The sequence below is a fragment of the Drosophila novamexicana genome, unplaced genomic scaffold, assembly GCF_003285875.2.
Source record: "Drosophila novamexicana strain 15010-1031.04,08,12 unplaced genomic scaffold, DnovRS2.1 tig00000462-arrow-pilon, whole genome shotgun sequence".
Taxonomy (NCBI): domain Eukaryota; kingdom Metazoa; phylum Arthropoda; class Insecta; order Diptera; family Drosophilidae; genus Drosophila; species Drosophila novamexicana.
This window is the reverse complement of record NW_020824806.1, coordinates 1,003,774-1,024,120: the sequence shown is the minus strand read 5'-3', so window position 1 is coordinate 1,024,120 and position 20,347 is coordinate 1,003,774. Positions and strand designations below refer to the sequence as shown.

The 20,347-nt window shown below is 41.3% G+C and overlaps 2 protein-coding genes across 3 annotated transcripts; one reads left to right on the top strand and one right to left on the bottom strand.

The window, feature by feature from the left end:
• The first annotated feature begins 508 nt into the window (after positions 1 to 508).
• Positions 509 to 1,957, top strand: LOC115760758. 2 transcript variants are annotated; one of them, XM_030702237.1, is made up of 5 exons: positions 509 to 603; positions 661 to 735; positions 792 to 1,356; positions 1,480 to 1,648; positions 1,714 to 1,957. In XM_030702237.1, the coding sequence occupies exons 1-5, from the start codon at positions 587 to 589 to the stop codon at positions 1,899 to 1,901; spliced, it is 1,014 nt and encodes a 337-aa protein (XP_030558097.1). In that variant the 5' UTR covers positions 509 to 586; the 3' UTR covers positions 1,902 to 1,957. The 2 variants fall into 2 exon arrangements, with proteins under 2 accessions (XP_030558097.1, XP_030558098.1); XM_030702238.1 differs by having other exon boundaries at positions 807 to 1,356; positions 1,714 to 1,956.
• Positions 1,958 to 3,944: 1,987 nt separating this feature from the next.
• LOC115760864 (4-coumarate--CoA ligase-like 7) lies at positions 3,945 to 6,315 on the bottom strand. The gene is made up of 4 exons (XM_030702418.1): positions 6,169 to 6,315; positions 5,722 to 6,116; positions 5,417 to 5,533; positions 3,945 to 5,356 (listed from the first exon to the last, which is right to left on the bottom strand). Exons 1-4 carry the CDS (start codon positions 6,307 to 6,309, stop codon positions 4,393 to 4,395), a joined length of 1,617 nt encoding a protein of 538 aa, XP_030558278.1. The 5' UTR covers positions 6,310 to 6,315; the 3' UTR covers positions 3,945 to 4,392.
• Positions 6,316 to 20,347: the final 14,032 nt, after the last annotated feature.

Sequence of the window (20,347 nt, the reverse complement as noted above, 5' to 3'; positions counted from 1 at the left end):
CGCCTGTGTGTGTGTGTGTGTGTGTGCGACCGGCTTGTGGGTACTGCAAATGGCCTGCGGTTTTGCGCCTGCGCAGCTCAAAGGTAGCCAGCCACAACAACAACAACAGCAGCAGCAACAGCGGTCTATAAAGCCAGTGGCCATGTGGCAACATTTCAATCTCCGCTCTGTTATTTGCCAACTAAATCCCCAAAGGGACAAATTGTATAATTTGTGCGCTTGGCAAACTTAATAAATATATGTATGTATGCGATGTGATGCTTGTGTATATACATATATATTTCATGTGTGAGATCATTATTTGGTACACAATATTATGGTCAAGCAGTTAACTGCTTGCACGCTTGAATTAACATAACTGAACTGCAGCAAATTACTGTTAACAGCTGTGGAAGCCACATATTAGAGCCTGATTATGTTAATCTATATTTAACTGTAACACATATGTCGGAATTTTGCTTTCTAGGCAGGCAAAGCGTTCTCACTTCTTATTCAATTTATTAAGACATTGAAAACAGGTTTTTTCTACTTTTTTCAGCCTTGTATTTTATTTTTTAAATTTTATATAGGTTTTCAACTGTGAAGAATGTGGTCGACCGCACAGTGAGTACATCTCAAATAAACAGCCGGCGAATATAAGCTAGACAAATGTTTGTTTAGCAAGCACAACCAACTATCTGGCGCCCCTCCTGAGGTAATTGAGTTGTATAGAAACACTGATTTTGTATCCGAATCGTAAGTTTTTACTTAATTGCTCAATTGAATTGCTGAAATTATGTGATAAAGTATAGTTCACATACTTGTAGGCTGGACTCGGTATGTGCAAGCTCTGTAATAATTACGGCTGATGGTCAAATAACAACCAAAACTGTTGGCCACGTCGGTGATCGTCATTTGCAGGCTCAACTCAATCTGCCTGGGCTGCAGGAGCGTTGCGCCGTCTCAGCCAACAAGGATCTATTCAAGCTGTCAACACTACTTGGCGAAAACGAAATGGAATGCCGGGCGCAAGAAAAAATCCAAAAGCACATGGAAAACAAAATGGGATTACCTCAACATGTGTATCCGTGGGACATAATAACGCAAGCGCATACAAAGGATTGCAAGTTTGCTCAGCAAGCCCACAACTTTACTGAACAGCTGGATGGTAAGCCGACAATTAAGCTACACAAGCCACAACAACCTGATTGTAGGCAAGAAGAAATGCCACTTCCAAGTGTGCAGAAAAGAAATCCAAAAAAAATCAAGAAAACTAAATATCAAAAAAAGAAAAATGATTGTTCAACAGATGAAAGCTGCTATGACACAGCTGACACAAGCCGAAAATCAGTTCAATATAAGCGACGCAGAGTAGAGGTAAGTTTTAACATGCTGTTATGTGGCTCGCACAGCTGCTGGTATTGGTAATTAACAGTATGTAAATGCGAGCCCCATAAGCAGTAAACTGCTTGCTTGTTTACTTTAGTGATTCTCTCTTAGAAACCACTCACACACAAGCCATACTTGGAGCATGCTGCCGAGCCTCAGCGGGATGCATTACCACAGATGAATGCTAGTATCCTGGCCGTAGTGAGTCCCTTACAACGGTACAAGTGCACCAAATTCAGCAAAATAGTCGATAGAGCCAAGCGCACTGTTCAAATTTTTGGTAAGTCTACTTTTAACTATACATAGGAGACAAAACGAGGCTCTATTTTTGGGTTAATTTTGTAGATGACTGGAATACCTATACAATTCTCTTGCTTCTGTGCACTTTAGCCTATCTTGGCTATATGCTGGGCTATGACATTACAGAATATGCCAGTGAGGAGCGACGCTATTTGGCTAAAATGAAATCGGCTGGCTTTATGGTCAAATGCTTTTATTATATAATGCGCTTGCTAAAGGTGCCCATATTTTAAATTGCAAACTTTAGAGTTCCGTTTTTCAGTTTTAGAGTAATAAAATTTAACTCCATTCACATTTATTGCACAATTTATTGTAAAATATTTATAAATGTATATTTTCAGCATAAGTGTTGAAATCTACACGCACTCGAACGCGTTCACTTCTCCACGTGCCAAAACCCCAGCCCAGCCCATTTCAATCCACCCAACTCAACATGAACACCGCTTGACCAAATGAAAAATAAACAATTCGCTTTTGTTGATATCCCAAATAACACTAAAACCTACAGCAAGAATAACAGTACCAACAACAACAACAACAATAACAGCAACGATAATAAAAACGACACCGCACAATATACTGAAATTGTAAAGTGTTAAAAATAATAAATTATTTCTGTTATTCTAAATGGTATTAGAGAGCCGCCATGCATAAATTTAAACTGCGCGAGTGTTAGAAAAATATTATGGCTACTGCAATTTTGACCATCAAATCGAAATTCAAATATGCCAATGCAAACATCAATCCTGTGTCAAAGCGAAGCCAAATTCAATATACTTCTATGTGCACAGCATTATAGATTTGTTCCAGCTTTTTTCGATTTTCCAGCTGAACTCGCATTAGGGGAAGTGTCTAAATAAATGAGGAAATAAAAATATAGATAGATGGCCGCAAAACTAATGTAAATCATCTGATTTTGTGATTACACAATTTCACAATCTATTTTATGACTTCTAATTTGAGTTGATTTGGGGCAAAATACAATTTCTTTTAAATCTGTGTTTCTCTTTGAAAACCTCTTTGAAATAAATTTATGCGTATTTTTTCTAATTTAACAATTCTTTGATGTACAAGAGTAGGATGTAAAATATGCTTAGTGCACACCCCTTTACTCTGACCGCACCCCTACCCCCTCCCGCCGCCACCGACAACTCTTTGGGACACGAGCTTAGCGACAAATAGATGTATCCATAGCCTGCAGCGAGCTAATCCTTTTTGCCCAGGGCACCTGCACAGTTTATACCTATGTATGTGGCACAATTTATATAATTCGAACCTATTTGAGGTGATGGTCTGATGGGGGCCATAAATCAAGGTTACTTTCACATTGACCATAAATTCTTGTAGGCCAGCGATAGACGAGAGTCAGGCAGAAACCGAAAGAAATCCCCCTCCAGTTTACCCCTGAGACTCCCAACTTGTTCGTGCAGTTTTTGGCTTTGGCTTTGGGTTTAGCTAGGGCGTGCGTGTCTCAGTGTGTGTGTGTATTGTTATCACAACAACAGCATCTAAATTATCATGGCCAAAAGGCAAACGCAGCAGCAGCAACAACCACAACAACAACAACAACAGCAACAACGCACAGCAACAGCTTACAACGTAAACACAACACGACGAACAATGCGACGCGCAGACGCCGAAACACGAAACATTTTTTACTAATAAATCGCCGCCAGGGAATTTCCCATTGCTCTGTTCCTCTTCGTAATACATATTTCACATGAAATGCAGCCGATGGCTAGATGAAGACTATATAAAAAAAAATATATGTACATATATAAGAAATTCTTACCCAGGGAGCAAATTAAACGAAACAAAACTTGATCCGAATGGCAACTCTTTGCTTTTAATTTGCCCAACTAAAGGTTTTTATAATGCATTTAACTTATTTTTATTCGCTTATCCAAAGCTTGTTGAACACGAGCTTTTTTTTTATCTTATCCCATGGAAATAAACATGCCATTTATTTGAGCCTCACTTACTTGCCCAAGAAAAGCTTCGGAATGCTCTCCTCTTTCTCTCCCTTTTGTGTTCCACTCTCTCTCTCTCTCTCTCTCTGGTTGTGTGTGCAGTTATAAAGTGCGCCAATTTGCTTCCATTTTTTCATTGCAAAAAGTGGGCAACAAAAACTAAACAGCTCGCGTTTTGATGACTTTTTTATCTATTTTAAACTATGGAATCACAAATATATTTAAATAACACATGCTGCACAAAATAATTAACCGCGTTTAGCTCGACGCTAATTTATTATACTTTTTATAAAACAATTTGACATACACGCGCGGAGAATACGTACGATCAATTAGGCAGACGCGCACATACTAAATGCGTCATGCTTGCGCCCATGCCGAAGCGACATTAGGGCTATCCGCCTTGCACACTATTCGTTCAGTTAACGGGATCAAAAGCAAGGCGACCAATGGCGCGAGCGCAGAGGATATATGAACGTACCCCACCCACGCTTGCCGTTCATAATGCTCACTCTCCGTCAAAAGCTAACGCGTGCAATCCAAATGCAAAACGGGATCAAAAGCTGTAATGGTTCATCTACTATTTGCTTTCATTTGTTGGTTGTCAATCCACTCTGTCCAGTGTCCGGATAAACGCTCTCAGGATAAAAACTCTGCAGCGCGTAATGCAGGCGACGCACACAATAAAAATGTATCGTATGTATACATACTTAATAGAATCTGATTAAATTGCTTGATGCATTTTTAATAGAACTTAAAGCGAAGCTTTTGGCCATCTTGGAGTGGTTTTAAATATTTCTTTGGCTGCATTTCTCAGCAGCTTTCCGTTGGCATTGACGGGAATTCTGTCCACAAAGCGAACGCCCGCATGGAGCTGCTTGTACTCGACGGGAATACGTTCGGCCACATGATTGATGACCTGCTGTTCGGATAAGAGGCTATTGGGCTTGCGGATAATTAAAGCGCCAGCCGCATCACCATATAACCGATCCTTAATGCCAACCACACAGACTTCCTGTACATCCGGCAACTCGATGATGATCCTCTCAATCTCGTTGGGTGTGTAGTGCATGGATTTGTATTTAAGCAAATCCTTTTTGCGATCCACTAAATAAAGCCTATTGTCCTTATCAAAGTAGCCCAGATCTCCCATGTGGAACCAGCCCTCGGAATCGAGCGTTTGAGCCGTTTGCGCCGGATTGCCGTAGTAACCATTCCAGTTCTGGTTAGTCTTTATCAGTATTTCGCCAATCTCGTTGTGCGCCAGCCTGTCACCCTGTTCATTTGCGATCCGCACCGTAATGCCGGGCAGCAAAGCGCCCACCAGATTTTCCGTTTCCGGATTGATGCACAGCGCTATGCCATCCGTTTCCGTTGTGCCGTACACACACACAAAGAGCGTAGATTCGATGATGCGCTGAGCTGCCTGCACAACACCCGCCGATACCCAGCCCCCGCTGTACTGCACGAACTGCAGGCTGGACAGGTGCTCCTGCGTGGCCAACGGGCTGGTGAACAGCTCATTGAACTGCCAGTGCGACAGATAACAGTAAGTCACCTGCCATTTCCTGACAATATCCACAATCAGCTCCGTGCTAAAGGGCTGACGCGAAACAACGCGAACTGCTCCGTTGAGGGTGCTGCTCAGCAGACACTTTATGGCGGACAACCAATCATAGCCAGCGGTTGTGTACACCACATCATTAAGGCCGCTGACGCTGCAATGGAAAAGGGTTTTAGATATTCAAAGAAACGTCATCTGGAAGGTTGGAGCTCACGGTGATATCAGCAATAGTTGAGAGTTGGTTATTGTCACAGCCTTGGGTAAGCCCGAAGTGCCCGAGGAGCACACAATGGCCATAGTTTGATCGCCGCCCTGCACAAGTTTTACGGGTCTATAAAGTGTTTATATAAGTTACAAATATAATAAGATATATCTGTTATCCGAAAGCTATCGGAAACTTGCTTAACCGGAATGTTTATTCAGCTCAATATATCCCATACCATCTGGTTTCCAGTAAGTTTCTTAAGTTATTTAATTCTGTTTAGTTTCCAATTGGTTCCCTTTCTAAATTCTACTTACGCATAGTTCTTATCCGTTTTGGTTGATCCCAAGAGATCCTCAATGCTGGGCACGTTCCCAACATGATCGATCAGCGTTATAATCTTTGGCCTCCAGTCCTTAGTTAGGGATTTCAACAGTTCGAAAGCGACGCCATCGCAGAATATCAGCTTTGGCCTTGTTGTCGCATACAGAGCAGCTATGGCTTCCGTTTCCAGCTGGGGATTGACGGCATGGAAGGGCGTGGCATTGAAAAGGCAACCCAACAAAATGTGAGTAACATGAACGCCGTGTCTAGCTATAAGCCCGACATTGTCCCTGTACGAGAGTCCTTCCGAGCTCAGGAACTGGGCTATGCGGACAGCTGCTGTCAAAGCCTCCGCATTGCTTTCAACTTGTCCATTATCGTGGGATATCTACATATTATTTAAATGATTATAATTATTATTTTGTTTTTCTCATACATACCTGAAATATATTTTTTGGCTCCGTCTTGAGCGCTTGGTATACCACTTCGCCTATGGATATTTTGGGATCGCTAAATAACCCATTTTCCGGCCCATACCAACATTTTTCCTGTTCGTTGTAGTAAGTCTCGATCAAAGACATTTCAATGGACTGAATTGGCGCACAGTTGAAAAGTAAATGCATTCGGTTAACAAATATGTGTAGTTTCTTATTTTTAGAAATCGATAAGGGTACTCCAACACCTGATTGTACAACTTGTATACAGCAGTGTATGGGCCTATGAGTGCTCCAGCATGTATATAGTATATATATCAATGTATACATGTGTGCATACCATAGGTAGATAATGTCAATCCCCGATCGGATCGCTACCAATACTGATTGAAATCTTTCCATAATCTTATCGCTGCTGTAGTAAAAACCTAGTGTTAAGATTAAGATAGCTCTTTGTTGGAAAGGTCAATGAGCTTATAGACACTGTAAAATATCCTAAACTTAATTCTAATGCAGCGCAAATAATGCTTTATACTTATCTTAATCTATACAGAATATACATAATATGGAGATTTGCCATGTCCTTGAACTAATTTTAAGTACAGCAAAATGTTCCAAAATATTTTTGAATGTATATAAATTATCCATATATCTATACATATATATCCCTTCTATAAGCTATATTTGTTTATTAGATATGCTGGGCTAAATTCGAGTTGCATGAAATATTCCTTGAATGCATTTTCCTGCTAATTCCCGGTAGAATACATAATTAATTTAATGTTTCAAAATAACCTATGCTAGTCATAATTTTATTTAAAAAGGGTGCCAAGGACATAAGGTCTCAGGATCAGGTTAATATTTGTGAGCTTAATCTGAAATCTATGCAAACATAGGGTCAACTGTACAAAAGGTTGCGTCTGAGTGCGCAGACGCAGAGAGTTTCATGCGCTCGAAGGGCCCAATTGAACTTAAGGGCATTCCCATGCACACACCAACACACACGCACACACACACACACACATGCAGAGAGTGAGACACCAACACACCCACAAGCTGCTAAATACACATACATATGAAATGTGGGAACTTTTTGGCTCTTAATCAGTTTGCCTTGAAGACAAAACCACATCGCACACAACAAACACACACACACACATACACTCAAGTACACACACTGATAAATTGAAACCTATCTTTGGTATTTTTGTTTTTCTTTGAAGCAACAATGCGCCAACAATGGCCCTGGGGCTATCCTTAGTACGGACTACGACGCTCATTTATTTCACAGTCGTGGACAAGATAATCGCCAATGTCCGCTTAGAGGTAGACGGAGACGGAGACGGAGATGACGACGATGACGACGAGGAAAGTGCTTAGGCCCAATACGAAATACGAAATACCAAATGGTATGGGATCATGTATATGGACTGCAGTCAAAGTCGTTGCTCGAGTCATTTGATGTTGGCTTTAGGAAATCTATTTCAATAATTTTCACACGAAAATCAGTTGAATGAAGTTGTTTTAGGTTTTCGTTTTTCGTTTTTGGCTTTGGCTTTGGCTTTAGCTGTTAAGTCATTTGTGTCTTAATTTGCGAGTAGAACTGGTGCCACATCTGCCTTGTGCCCAGCAGCGGCAGCTGGCCAACTAAGCGAGCCATCCTCGCCGGGCCCATCAGTCAGAGCTCAACTAGCATTCAGCTCGGTAGCAGCTGCAAGTTGCATGCAACTGGCTAACACACACACACACACACACACGCACACGGGTTGACAGCCGGGCCAGGCTAAAAGCGGAACTGTCACTGTGTCCTCAGTCGTTTGGGGCGCCTCACCCGGTCTCTGCCTTCTTACCGGTCTCAATCCCAGTCCCAATCTCGTTCTCGTTCTCGTTCTCGTTCTCGTTCTCTTGCTCGGCTTGGGTTCCAGCTTCAGCTTCAGCTTCATTTGGGCATCACAGTCGTTGGCAATGTTGTCATGGGCAACCAACGTTGGGCGCTGCTTTGGGCACCTCTGGGGCCTGTTTCGCTTGTAATTATAATATTCCAGCCAACCCAAAATGTTGCCCCAGGCCAAGCAGCCGCCGCCGCAGCCGCCGCAGCCGCCGCAGCGGCCAAGGCAGGAAGATGAAGCGGCGTCGTCGTCATTCTGGGCCGCAGCCACACGGAACTTTTTTTGTAGCTGTTGCTCTCATTGTTGTTGTTGTTGCTGTGGAACGTAGCTGTGCCGCATGCAACACGATGTCGCCTGAAGACTTTGCGGATGACCTCGAGCGCCACAAATGCTGATTACGTAGACGCGCCCTTCTCCATTTCCTTGCCAAAAAACAAGCAGATACACGTATCTAATATACCCTTTCATATATGAAAAATATCAGCTATGCTATATATTGTGGTTATATATCCTAAATTCCCATATGCACATGGATTATTTAGCCAACTCTTCAGCATATATGCCATATTATACAATCCTTGAGGATAGGTTTTACTTGGTGGACATTTAGAGAGTACTTAAAGGTCACTTAATTCGTAATAAGAAAAATTGTTACATTTGAATCAATCGGTGGATGGAACTAAATGAGATTATACCTATAACTATGGAACTATACTTAAAACAATATAAGCATAATCATTATTGTTCTAAATTCCTGGCATTATGTTTATGCCAACATCTATTTTAATATATATTATTAATACTGGGCTTATCTTTATAACAATAAAAATACAAGCCCACTTTGTTCCGCCCTCAGAAATATTCATATGCATACATATGCTTGTTACGAAAGATCTCTAAAGATCTTTCCTGGGCTTCTAGCCATTCCATTTGTCTTAAACTAGGTATATATATATGTATATATATACCTGCATGTGATAGACTTCAAATTTGCCTGGATTTATATTAACACATTTGTATACTTTTAATTCGATTTTCTATAAAAGAATATGGAGCTATGTCTTTTGTCTTTATCTGGATACAAAGTATATAAATATCCATGGACTTCAGATTTTACCGGACTTATATATATATATTTTTATTATGATATTCTGTTCATAAAATCTACCAGACCGGACCGGATAGTCGTAGACTATATCCAAATAATCCATTTTATTTGATTCCCTGCTCTGATTTATATAGCATAGGTAACCTGTTCGTTGATATCGCCAGCTGTTCCTATTACCAGCAAGAGCTCGCTGACATGGTGCCCCATGGGTGCCTCGGGTAGGTGTAGGAGCTTGTAGGGAAGGCGAGTAAACTTTTTTTGTTGTTCTTGTTGTTGTGACACCCGCCAGCGCACACTGTTGTTGTTGTTATTGTTGCCGTTGTCTCGTTCATATTTGCTCTCTACATAGGTGCAAGCGTGTGTGTGTGTGTGTGTTCGGGGTCGGCCTGTGCGTGTGTCCATGTGGCTGGTTGCCCATTTACATAGCTTGAGGTATTTCAATTTATTTCATTGTGCTTTTCATATTATTGTATTTGCAATTTTGATTGCAGTTGCCTTTTGACCACCGGCAACATAGACCAAAAGCCCGCTTCCATATGCAAAAATATCGATAGCAATTCCCTGCCCCAAGCCCCAAGCCCCCGCCCCGCTGCCGCACCACAGATTGACAGCGAGTTAAGCAATTGGAATCAGCGCTGCGACAGATTATTGCATTTTAATTGCATTTTATAGTTGTCGAGGGGCGAAGCTTGGTTAAAGAATAAACTCGACTAAAACAATATTTTTCAAAGATTTTATTAACTAGCTTTGGCATTAAGTAAACAACACACAGCATATAAATTTATTTGCAAGCAAACAAATGTTGGCTCAAATGTTGAGCCTGAGGCGAATTTTATTCTTATGCTCCTTTATCAAAAATGCAGCTGAGCGATGAGTTTTAAGAAACGTCTTTAAGCTAGGCAACTGCATTCCACAAGAAACTCAATAGTTGACAGACAACAATATAAAGAATTTAGAAGGCAGCTTCTTTATGTTGGGAGCATTAGTTAGCCAATACAAAGAAATTCTTTGATGGTGCCCGTTTCGTCAATGGGAAATGCATTTTGCAGCCTTTCGAGCATTGCATATTTGCAATTTTAAGTCATTTGGCCAATGACAGCAACTGCTTCATTACAAATTGCACAATTTTGAAATGGAAATCCAATCCAATTCATAGTCAAGCCAAGCCAAGCCAGGCCAAACAAAACAAAACAAATACTACAATATGAGTCTCTGCTTCATTAGCAAAACTCAAACAGTCCAGCACAAATGTCATGTTCAATTTGGCCCAAACGGAATTCATATTCTTCTTTATTCTTAATTGTGCCTTGTCCATCAACAACAACAAAAAAGAGTCTAACCAAAACAGGCACAGGCTGTGCCTCGTATATATTTTAGACAGTTGCAATTAAAAGCCGAAATTCTAAATGATCCATGCACAAATTTCTAGGAATATTCTGTATTTGGAGTGCTGTGGGGTAAATGGGGAGGGGCAACTACATTTAAGTAATTGAAAATGTAGCTTTAGTTTGCTTCGGTTGGGGCTAAAAACTTGGAACAGTGCTGTGCAACACTAAAATTAAAACAAGCGATAACTGTTATCGGACGTTAGTAATATCGATAACTTGATACTCAATGCTAACAATTAGCATATGGTTTCTTTAAATATATATAATAATTAAAAAGAAGAATAGCTTATCATACTAAAACATACGACTTCAATACAAATCTCATTGTATATCTACCTTTATAACTGGCACGTATTTTAATTTGTTGGATCATAAAAATCAGACTTCGAACCAAGATAAAAATCTCCAGTTGTTGCTTTTATACTTAAAATATGTGCATTACAAATAAAAGGAAGTACGCAGCTTCAATTCTTAGAAATTTAAAAATACTCTCAAATATTTGCGGCAAACATCCTTTCTAGCTTTATGTGTGTGTGTGTGCGGGTGGATATGTTATTTTTTGGCGCTCATTTCAATATGGCAACACCCACACACACACTCAGGCACACTCGCACTCACACAGACGCAAATGCGATGCGATAAATCAGTTACTCAAACTTGACCAAATACACAACAACAACAACAACAAGAACAATGAATATACTCGTATATGCGAATACGAATATTCAAGCATAAATTGCAAACAATAAATAACCGAAAAATTGTAAATAAAGTTGCTTGCAAATATTTCATAAAGTAACAATCAGCTTAGGGCCAAGGAGCAGATGCCAAAAAGCAGCAACAGCAACAGCAACAAATGCAACAACAACAACAACAACTATAAGGCTTGGAGCAACGGTAAGGCACCGACACCAAGCGAGGCCAAAAGTATATGCGACCAACTTAACACACACACACACACACACACACTGAATGCAGCACACCCGCTGCTGGTGCTGCCACTCCTCCCCCCCACACCCTGCACCTTATCCAGGCGGCCTCTCGTATCGAAAAACCAAAAGTAAAAAGGCCCGCAGCAAATGTTGCAAGCAGCGCCCAGATAAGCGGCACAGCCAGCGACTGAGGTTGAAAGCTGAGGCTGAGGCTGAGGCAGCGGCAGCGTCTGCTGGCAGCGGGCAACTTAACATTTTTGGTATGCAAACAAATTTTATACTTGGCCAATGTTTAAACTCTTCAATTGGCTAAAAGCGTTTTAATATTTTTTTTTCTCTATTTTGGTATTTTCTGTGTGCGCTATCTAAATGTGGCACGATTATTGTTATTATTGCGGCTGCCGCTGCTGCCAGCTGCATTATTTGCATATGAAAAGCGGACGCAAAAATGTAAGTAGAATGCCAGGGTATTAGCTAGTGCAGCGAGTGCCTCAGGTAGCTCAGGCGGCTCACATACCATTTGCAATTGTTGCGGCTTATAAATAACAGCCAAGACTTTTTGTCAACGCGCCGCTGAAAAGCGCTGAAAATAAATAACAATAACAAATGAGAGTTCGACGCACAATAGGTCAAGACGGGGAGATACCCTATATAAAAATGAAATTTAGAAATTAAAGAAGATTTATCCATACATAGCAAATTGTCATTGAAAATAATTATTGAAGATTTCCAGAACATGGGAAGAAAAGAATTTGAAATAGGAGGATTGTTAGAGACTAACTAATACCCTATACAATTGATCGATATATTTCAATTTGTCACTGTGAGAGAAAAGGGTTCACAATCAATTTGAAAGAGATACAACTCGGAGATAGTATTGCATTAAGACTGACAGATACCCTTTATGAATATTACAAAATAATAATAACAAGAAATACGTGTTATCGATAACTTTTAATATCAAATTTTTAAAAGCATTTGAGCAAATTTGAAAGAGATCCATTTCGGGCATGCAATATCCCAGCTGCATTCCAAATAAAACATCCCAAACTTATTGTAGATCGACCCATTTCAATAATTAACCATATTTGAAGCCTTAAATGTGACTTGATCTGCCTGTCACATACACGCTCACAGCTGCATAACACCCACTTTTAATCTCTTGAATGCGTTAGAGGGTATATATAACAAGCGCTGGCTACAATAACTTGGCGGCGGTCATATAAGAACACCCAAGAGCTGGCCCCCTGAAGACCAGACAAAAGCAAAGCAACAACCGCTGGCTAAAAGGGGTAGCGAGGGGGCAGGGAGTGGGAGCAGTACCGACAACAACAACAACAACAAATTGGAATATATAGCTGCCGGCCATAACGGTGTTCATAATAATGATGACGTGGCTCCTCACTGAAAAGAAACATAACGAGAAGGCGGAGGCTGAGGCTGCCGCTGAGGAGGTGCATGAGGCAAGGACATAGCCGCAACATAATGAAAACGAAGGGAATTTTCAGCTGCCGGTTGCTGCTCCGATGCGATGCGATGTGACGCACGAGACCGCAAAATGGCCGACGGCCATTGCAAGTTCTCAAGTGCTTCCGGCTGAGAGGTTGCCTCCACCCGGAGTGAAAGAGACGAGAGGGAGAGAACCATCCATCTTTGGCCGCCAAGCAACCAATATTGTCATGTGGCTTTCTTTGCACTGCGGCGCTGAGCTGGCTGCTGTTGCAGCCAGCCACAGGAGCTGCGACTGCGGCACCGGCAACATCATGGGACGGAAATGAGTCAAGCGTGACATTTGCTCGACGCTGGCGGTTGTCACGCTACGTTGCGCCGCTCCTTGCCCTTTAAATGTAGCCTTTCCACATGTGTGTGTGCCAGTGTGTTTGTGTGCGTGTGTGTGTGTGGGTGGCGCCGCAAGCTACTCAAAAGGAAACTCCTCGTATAACGCAAATTAAAAAATCCAACCGCCATAGCCGCGTTCGAGGCAAAGAAAATGTCAAGTAATGGAAAACTAACGTGTAAATATGTGAGCGTATAAATACCAGTCAGCATCTGTGTGTGCGTGTGTGTGTGTGTGTGTGTGTGTGTGTGTGTGTGCAGCTGAAAGTATGCAACGCATTCTTGCACTAGCAGAAGCCAATTTTAATTAGCCTCAGCTTTAATTTAGTAGCCGAACTCTTTAAATTAAAACAAGAAATTATTAGAACAAAAAAGTGGACTCGACTAGCAGATACCCTGTCTGCGCTTAACTGCGCTTAATTTAAATTAGCCTTGGTAGCTGCACATATATTAGCTTTTCTTTGCAGCTGAAATGCAACAATTGTTCTTATTTTTGCTTTTCAGCAACTGCTTCTTCAAGCAAATGTTATAATATATGAACCAGTAGATACCCTGTACAAGTTTTGACAGCAATCAATGGATAGGCAGACAAAAGCTAAGGTAAACAAATAATATATTAGCTTGAAGCATTCTGAAAAGTAAAACGCGCCAGACTTTATTTTTAAATTTTGTTAATTAAAGGGTATTTTAAGGGGGCGGCACTTGAAGCAAATCATTCCCGTTGAGGCAACAAAATGGACGCCAGCGGGCAACATTTCAACATCAAAACAAATGCATAACAAAAGGTGTAGCACATATCATGCATATTTCGAGAGTAAAATTGCCGCTAACGCTGCCCAGGCGGGTCTCCTGTCCCCCGTCCCCTACCCCGACCCCGCCCCGGCAATGGAAATGGGCCGCCCGCCCATACCGCCGAACCGCAATCAACCAGCAGCGGCTCGCGTTTTTGGCATGCCAGCGGCCAAATATCGATGTAAAGAATTAAAAACATAGGTACACGCATAGCAGAAGGGGGTGAGATGGGTGGTGAGAGGGGGGTCAGAGGTGGCAGGGAAAGCTCCTAAACTGAGAGCAGATACAATAAAACATGCAAATATGTGCCCAAGGACATTGCAACAGCAACAACAACAACAACAGCAACAGGAACAGACACACCATCAAAATACAACGCGCCGAAGAACGCAGGCCGAACATCAAACACACACACACACTCACAGATACACACACACACAGACACACATACGTTGTCCTCTGGTGGCGGCATGACCGCAGGTGTATGTAAAGGGGGCTCTGGCATGTGTTGGGGGTGCGCAGGAAAGAGATAGAGAGAGAGAGAGGGGGAGAGAGAGAGATACCAAAGGGTACAAAGTTTATTTAGCTTTAGTCGAAATTAAAGGTCTTTGTATATTAAGTAACCTCGCGGTCCACACACACACACACACACACACGCACCCGCACGCACACATCCATAAATGCAGTGCGATAACAGAGCACACATGCACACGCTCACACACACACATGAATACTTACAGTGTTGAAGTTGTACATAAAATATGCCGCTGGCCATTCGGGAAACCTCTAAACATACCAAAAATGAAATTTATACAACAAAAAGTATAAAAAAAAGAGAAAAATGGTGGAACCAAAGGATGCCGCAGGGCACACGCTGCGTACCTCACAAACGAGCTGTAAAGTTTTTCGGTGTGTGTGTGCGAGAGTGCGAGTGTGCGAGTGTTCTGTCTCTGGCTGTGAAAATACTTCGGCCGTATTTTGATTTCATCAAAGCTTTTGTGCATATTACTGGACAGGACACATTTTACGACAATAAAATATATGCATATATATATATATATATATATATTTATATTTTTGGCAAACGGATGGCATTAAAAACTGGGCTACGAAAACGAAGGCAGTTATCAGCCCAAACCGGACGCGTTCATCTGCAAAGGCCCATAAACTGTAAATTGCCATTTAATGTAAATGTTGATTTAGTGGCCAGAACGGAAGCTCTGGGAGAGACGCCTCCTGCGCGCAATACCCCTTAGAAAAGCAGGTTAAATAGATAAGGTGTATAGATATACCATAAAAGTACTATTACAAGTATTTTTAAATATACATATTCATTCTGGTTACGATTTTGAGCATTGGCATGAGTTCGAGTTTTGTTCACATACCGTTCGAAGCCTTAGTCATATTGTTAGCTCAGTGAGAAATTAAGAAAATTTAATATTCTTCGGAATGCTGAAAATCTGTTAACCGAATCGACAATATAAAACTTCCTTAAAAGGCTTAAGGCTTTGTAAGGAAGCTGCAAATCCCTGAATGACAATCGTAAGTTTGGTTGTTGCTGGTTCCAAGAAATTGTATGCTTCGAAGATTCTTAAATATTTATAACCTACTAATGTTATCAAAAGAAGATTCCTTATTCGCACAGCAGAATCGAGCTCGATAACAGACTTCTCAATGGACATTTGGAGATATTCTATTGATCTGCATTGCAACATTATCTAATTATTTATCAATACTGCGCTAAAACTAAGAAGCTGGCATTTGAGCCCGCAACCTTATTGTTTATTTCTTTAAATTACGCCAATTTTTAAGCATTGTATATTTGACTTTCTGATTTGAGAGCAAACATAACTCAAGCACAGTAATTCCATTGGGTGATTGAATAGTTGTCAGTTTTTTGGTACAATTTGTTCAGTACCTGGCAAAAAAATATACAGAAAAGGTATGGGGAAAAAGCAAAGGCAGCTGCATTATTATTAACTGCAGTCGAGTATGGATTTTGCGAGCATTTACAATTCGCAATATCCATGCAGATTCATGTGCCATGCAAAATGTCACTGCAGGAGCATAAAAACTGATGACTTGCAACGCGTGGTCTGATCCGTTGGCCCTGCCTTGTCCCAGCGGTGCAATTCCTTCTTTTTATGATTTTATTTTCTTTTTGTTAACGCCGCAGAATTTTTATAAAAATCCATGATATCGCGTCCAATTTTGCAACATATACAAATTGAGTAGCCGTACATATATTTAAATGCTGTTACACTGATTGACAGCGGGCCATATCAGCGGCCAAAAAATGTGGGAAATCCAGGCGGGCGGACATGTCGTATGAGTAATGTTACGAGTGCAAATAAGAAGAGTACGATTGAGACACACAATTTAATGAAAGCTTTCACAATGATATGCGAAATTGGCTTATATGCATTTATAAAAAATATGCCTAAAATAATTTATTCATTGGCAGTCGAAACTGTACAGAAAAGATTTTGTGAATAGATCTGTTTTATACGTGCATTAGTGTAATGAATAAGTTGGCATTATAAATAATTTGTAATCAGCATAATGGTAAAAGGTAAAAGATACTGATATACCCCGTGAAATGAAGAGTTGTTCGAAATTGGAATATTACCCAAAGTCGAGCATAAGAAATTTATTAAAAAATACACAGATTCATCTAATATATTTGTGAAGCTTTTAGAATCTTGTAAAATTTGAAGAAGGAAAATCATATTAAAGTAGATAACATTATCATACAATAGGCATAATGAATATGCACTTCGTTCCATAAGGAGCTTTGAAAGCACATGAAAGCTTCGCTAAAGATTATGGACAGTTAATCAAACTTTAGAAAGCTATTTCTTGCTCCAAGAAGCTTTGAAAGCATGTGAAAGTTTCCAGAGGGATTGGAGGCAACTTAACATACGTTGATATTAAAGCTCTAAAAGAGCTTACCTTTGCAAAGGTAAAATACCTTTTTATAACTTTCAATACAACATTTCACACACACACACACGCCCAATGTAAACAAAACTTAGAATTTGCAACTATTTCGCTGCAAATTTGTGCACATGCCACATGGCAATACATATTTGATTAGTGTTATATAAATTTTATTTTTGATTTTATTACAAACAATATGTATTAATAAATAATATGTAACGCGCCAATGTGCAGCACATAGACGGATAGAGGGAGGGGGAGGGGAGGGGCGCGCGTTTCACAGCTCGTTGCATGCATTTCTAATGTTGCCGCCGCGTGGCAGTTGCTGCGATTTGCATAGTTTTAGGCACGGGCGCCAGGCTTTTACCTCTTCGTTTGTTGATTTTGATTCTATTAAAGTGTGTGCACAGCGTGTGGCCATATAATTTTATAGCTGTGCACAAAATGTGCCAGCTAATCTGCATTTAAATGGAGTTTTTAATTATTTTCGTAGCCGCCATCCTTTGACAATCACTGCGGCCCGGGTGTACGGCTCTAGCTGGCGGCGGAACAGCCGGAACAGCGCGTTGCCGACCAGCTCAACCGGACTACAAAGTGGACGCGTCCGCTGTCCAATAAAATGCAGTTCGATTATTTATATAGAGCTACGAAATGCTGCCCGAAACTAAGCTCCAGCGCATTTTAGATTGCCAATCAAAAAGTGGAGCACTACAGGTAGAAATGGTAGGGTTATCAGCCAAGAGATACCCTATACTTTAAATTCGTAAGTGAAATGGAAGCGTTTTTATTACCGAATTGACAACTTAAATGAGAACTGAACGGATGAACTTGAAGATGGGATGAATTATAAAGTAAACTGTGAACCGAAGTGATGAATGTAAAGATCTCTCTGTAGTTATTTATAAAAATGAATGAAATGTTACATACAAAGTGTACATAGTAAAATGTACCATTTTTTAGCTCTCTTAGGTCCAGACCTAATACCGACAGGCGAATCGCTCTATATGTCGTACATGCTTAACTTGTTACCCATTCTGACAATTGCAGGGTATCATCTGCGAGAGGGCGAGCTAGGGAGAGAGGGTCGCAGATGCAGGGAACGCGCAGCACCTACCAATTTGCCATCAACGGCTAAGCAAATAAGAATATTAATGGTTTTTTCCAGCCATTGCGCAATAAATACATATATATTTATATCCGTGTTACCCAAGCGACATAATACACCTGAGCGAGCTTTCGATTAGAAAGAGCTGCCACCCCACCCACAATTGGGTGTGTGTGTGTGTGTGTGTGTGTGTGGTGTGTGTATCATGCATAAAATTAAAATGGCGACATTTTATAAAATTGCATTTCGTTTATGTCAGCAGAGAGGGCAACAAAAAAGAAAACATTAAAAAAACCAACTGCAAAGTTGTAATTAACATGTTAATTAATAGTTAGCCGCAGGCCAAGCGGCAAATAAAAAACTTTGCATAATTTTAGGCTGGATTCATTTTTTTTTTTGTAATATTTTAATATTAATTAGTTTCGGCTGCAGCGACAACAAAGTAAACATTGCATGTTCATAATTTTAACTACATGAATTTAAATGATTTGTGAATCGAAGTGGGCAAAAACCAGGATTGAATAATCGAACACGCGCACAGCCAGGGGCTACTTTCAGGCAGGATGGGCTGCTGTGCGTGTGTGTGTGTGTGTGTGGTGGGGGTGGTCAAGGATTTTGTCATGCCCGCCGGAAGTGGCTGTAATACATAGCAAGTGGCTGCGAGTATTTGGCCAATGGGGAATTTAACGCTCGCCTTTCAATTTTCGCTGTGCCGGACCTTTACTTGTTTGGCTTGCTGCTGAGCAGGTTTCAACATTCTTGCACGGCTCAGCAGCAGCAGGAGCAGCAGGAGCAACAACTACATCCAATTGGCCATTGGCGTTTCCTACGAAAATTCGTTGGCTCATGTTGTTCTTGGCAACGAGAGTGTGGCCAAGCAAGAAGAAAGAGAGTGTGGCAAGCGAAGCACTCGAACTGCATGTCTCTGGCTCCGCTTACCTGTGGCCAACTTTTGAGCCAGAGTCATGCGGCAGCAACAAGAACAACATTCAGCTCAGGAGACGGACTGGCGCTGGCCACCCGAAGGCAATGCAAACGGAAATTAAAAAGTGGAAAAAGAAAACAGCAGAGGAACCACTAAACCATAGCCATTTCCGCCGTAACCATAACCGTAACCAGCTCGGCTTGGTTGACTGACTGACTGACTGAGTGATTGACTGACTGACTGGCTGACTGACTGGCTGGCTGGCAACAAGATACCAGCACATTACAATGAAACCTGCGGCTACAACTCAAACAAAACCTGCAGTTGTTGCACACACACGCACACAGACACACACACACACACACACGGCGCATATGAAAACAGGATATCATTTTTGCAGTTTCCTCGAGCTCCGGCACATCATCGTCGCCATCTCACGTTGACAGAACCTCAACCGTAGCGAATGGCAGCGCACTCATTGGTTGCCGATGCTTGTTGGGCTGCTGAGCCTTAGCCAAGGACTTGAATGCCAGGATAATGATGCCCTCTGCAAATGGCAAAAGTCGCTGCCAACAACGTTGCCTGCACTGCAGCGTTGACAACGACAACGAAGGCAGACGCAACATCCTTTTAGCTCAGCAGAGCTCGTCCAATCGCAAATGCCGCATGTGTCTAACGGCTGTTCATTCAACCTGCTTCAGGTGAACCGCAGACAAAAGCCCGGCCCCTTTACCCCCAGCAAGCGCTGAATACCTTAAATAAAAAGCAGCTTGTCTCACTTGTTGCACTCGATTCCTATCTATAGCTATACCATATATATATTTTGTCATCCTGGGTTTTTTTTCCTCAAATCCATATAAGTGAATATCAAACTGTTTGGCCTGGCTGACTGTACATTCTCTTAAATGAATGTTTGTATGTATGTATGAATGTATGTGCGTATGTATGTATGTATGTAGGTGTGTGTGCGTGTGTGCATGTATGTGTGCATGTAAATTGTCTTATAAAATACCAATAGCAGACAAATTTGTCATGTTGCGCGGCAAATTTAAATAAGAAAACGTATTTAGTGCAGCTGCCCTCCTCCTCGATTCTCAAAATTTTAAGTAAGGCTTGCTGGCTTCACCTACGAATTAGGCGCAGGGGGCTTCAACGCTGGAAGCTGAGGAGCAGGAGGAGGAGCACCAAGGGGGCGGAGCAGGTATGTAGGTATGTAGGTATGTAGGTATGTAGGTATGTAGGTATGTAGGTATGTGTGTATGTGTGTATG

What these genes read in the sequence shown, in the direction of transcription:
- LOC115760758 (XM_030702237.1), top strand. An exon ending in ACTGATTTTGTATCCGAATC is followed by an intron (nt 736 to 791) that starts GTAAGTTTTTAC and finishes GATAAAGTATAG; the next exon opens with TTCACATACTTGTAGGCTGG. An exon ending in GCGCACTGTTCAAATTTTTG is followed by an intron (nt 1,649 to 1,713) that starts GTAAGTCTACTT and finishes TTAATTTTGTAG; the next exon opens with ATGACTGGAATACCTATACA.
- LOC115760864 (XM_030702418.1), bottom strand. Translation starts at nt 6,309, where the DNA reads ATGTCTTTGATCGAGACTTACTACAACGAACAGGAAAAATGTTGGTAT. An exon ending in AGCCAAAAAATATATTTCAG is followed by an intron (nt 6,117 to 6,168) that starts GTATGTATGAGA and finishes AATAATATGTAG; the next exon opens with ATATCCCACGATAATGGACA. An exon ending in CAACTATTGCTGATATCACC is followed by an intron (nt 5,357 to 5,416) that starts GTGAGCTCCAAC and finishes TTTCCATTGCAG; the next exon opens with CGTCAGCGGCCTTAATGATG.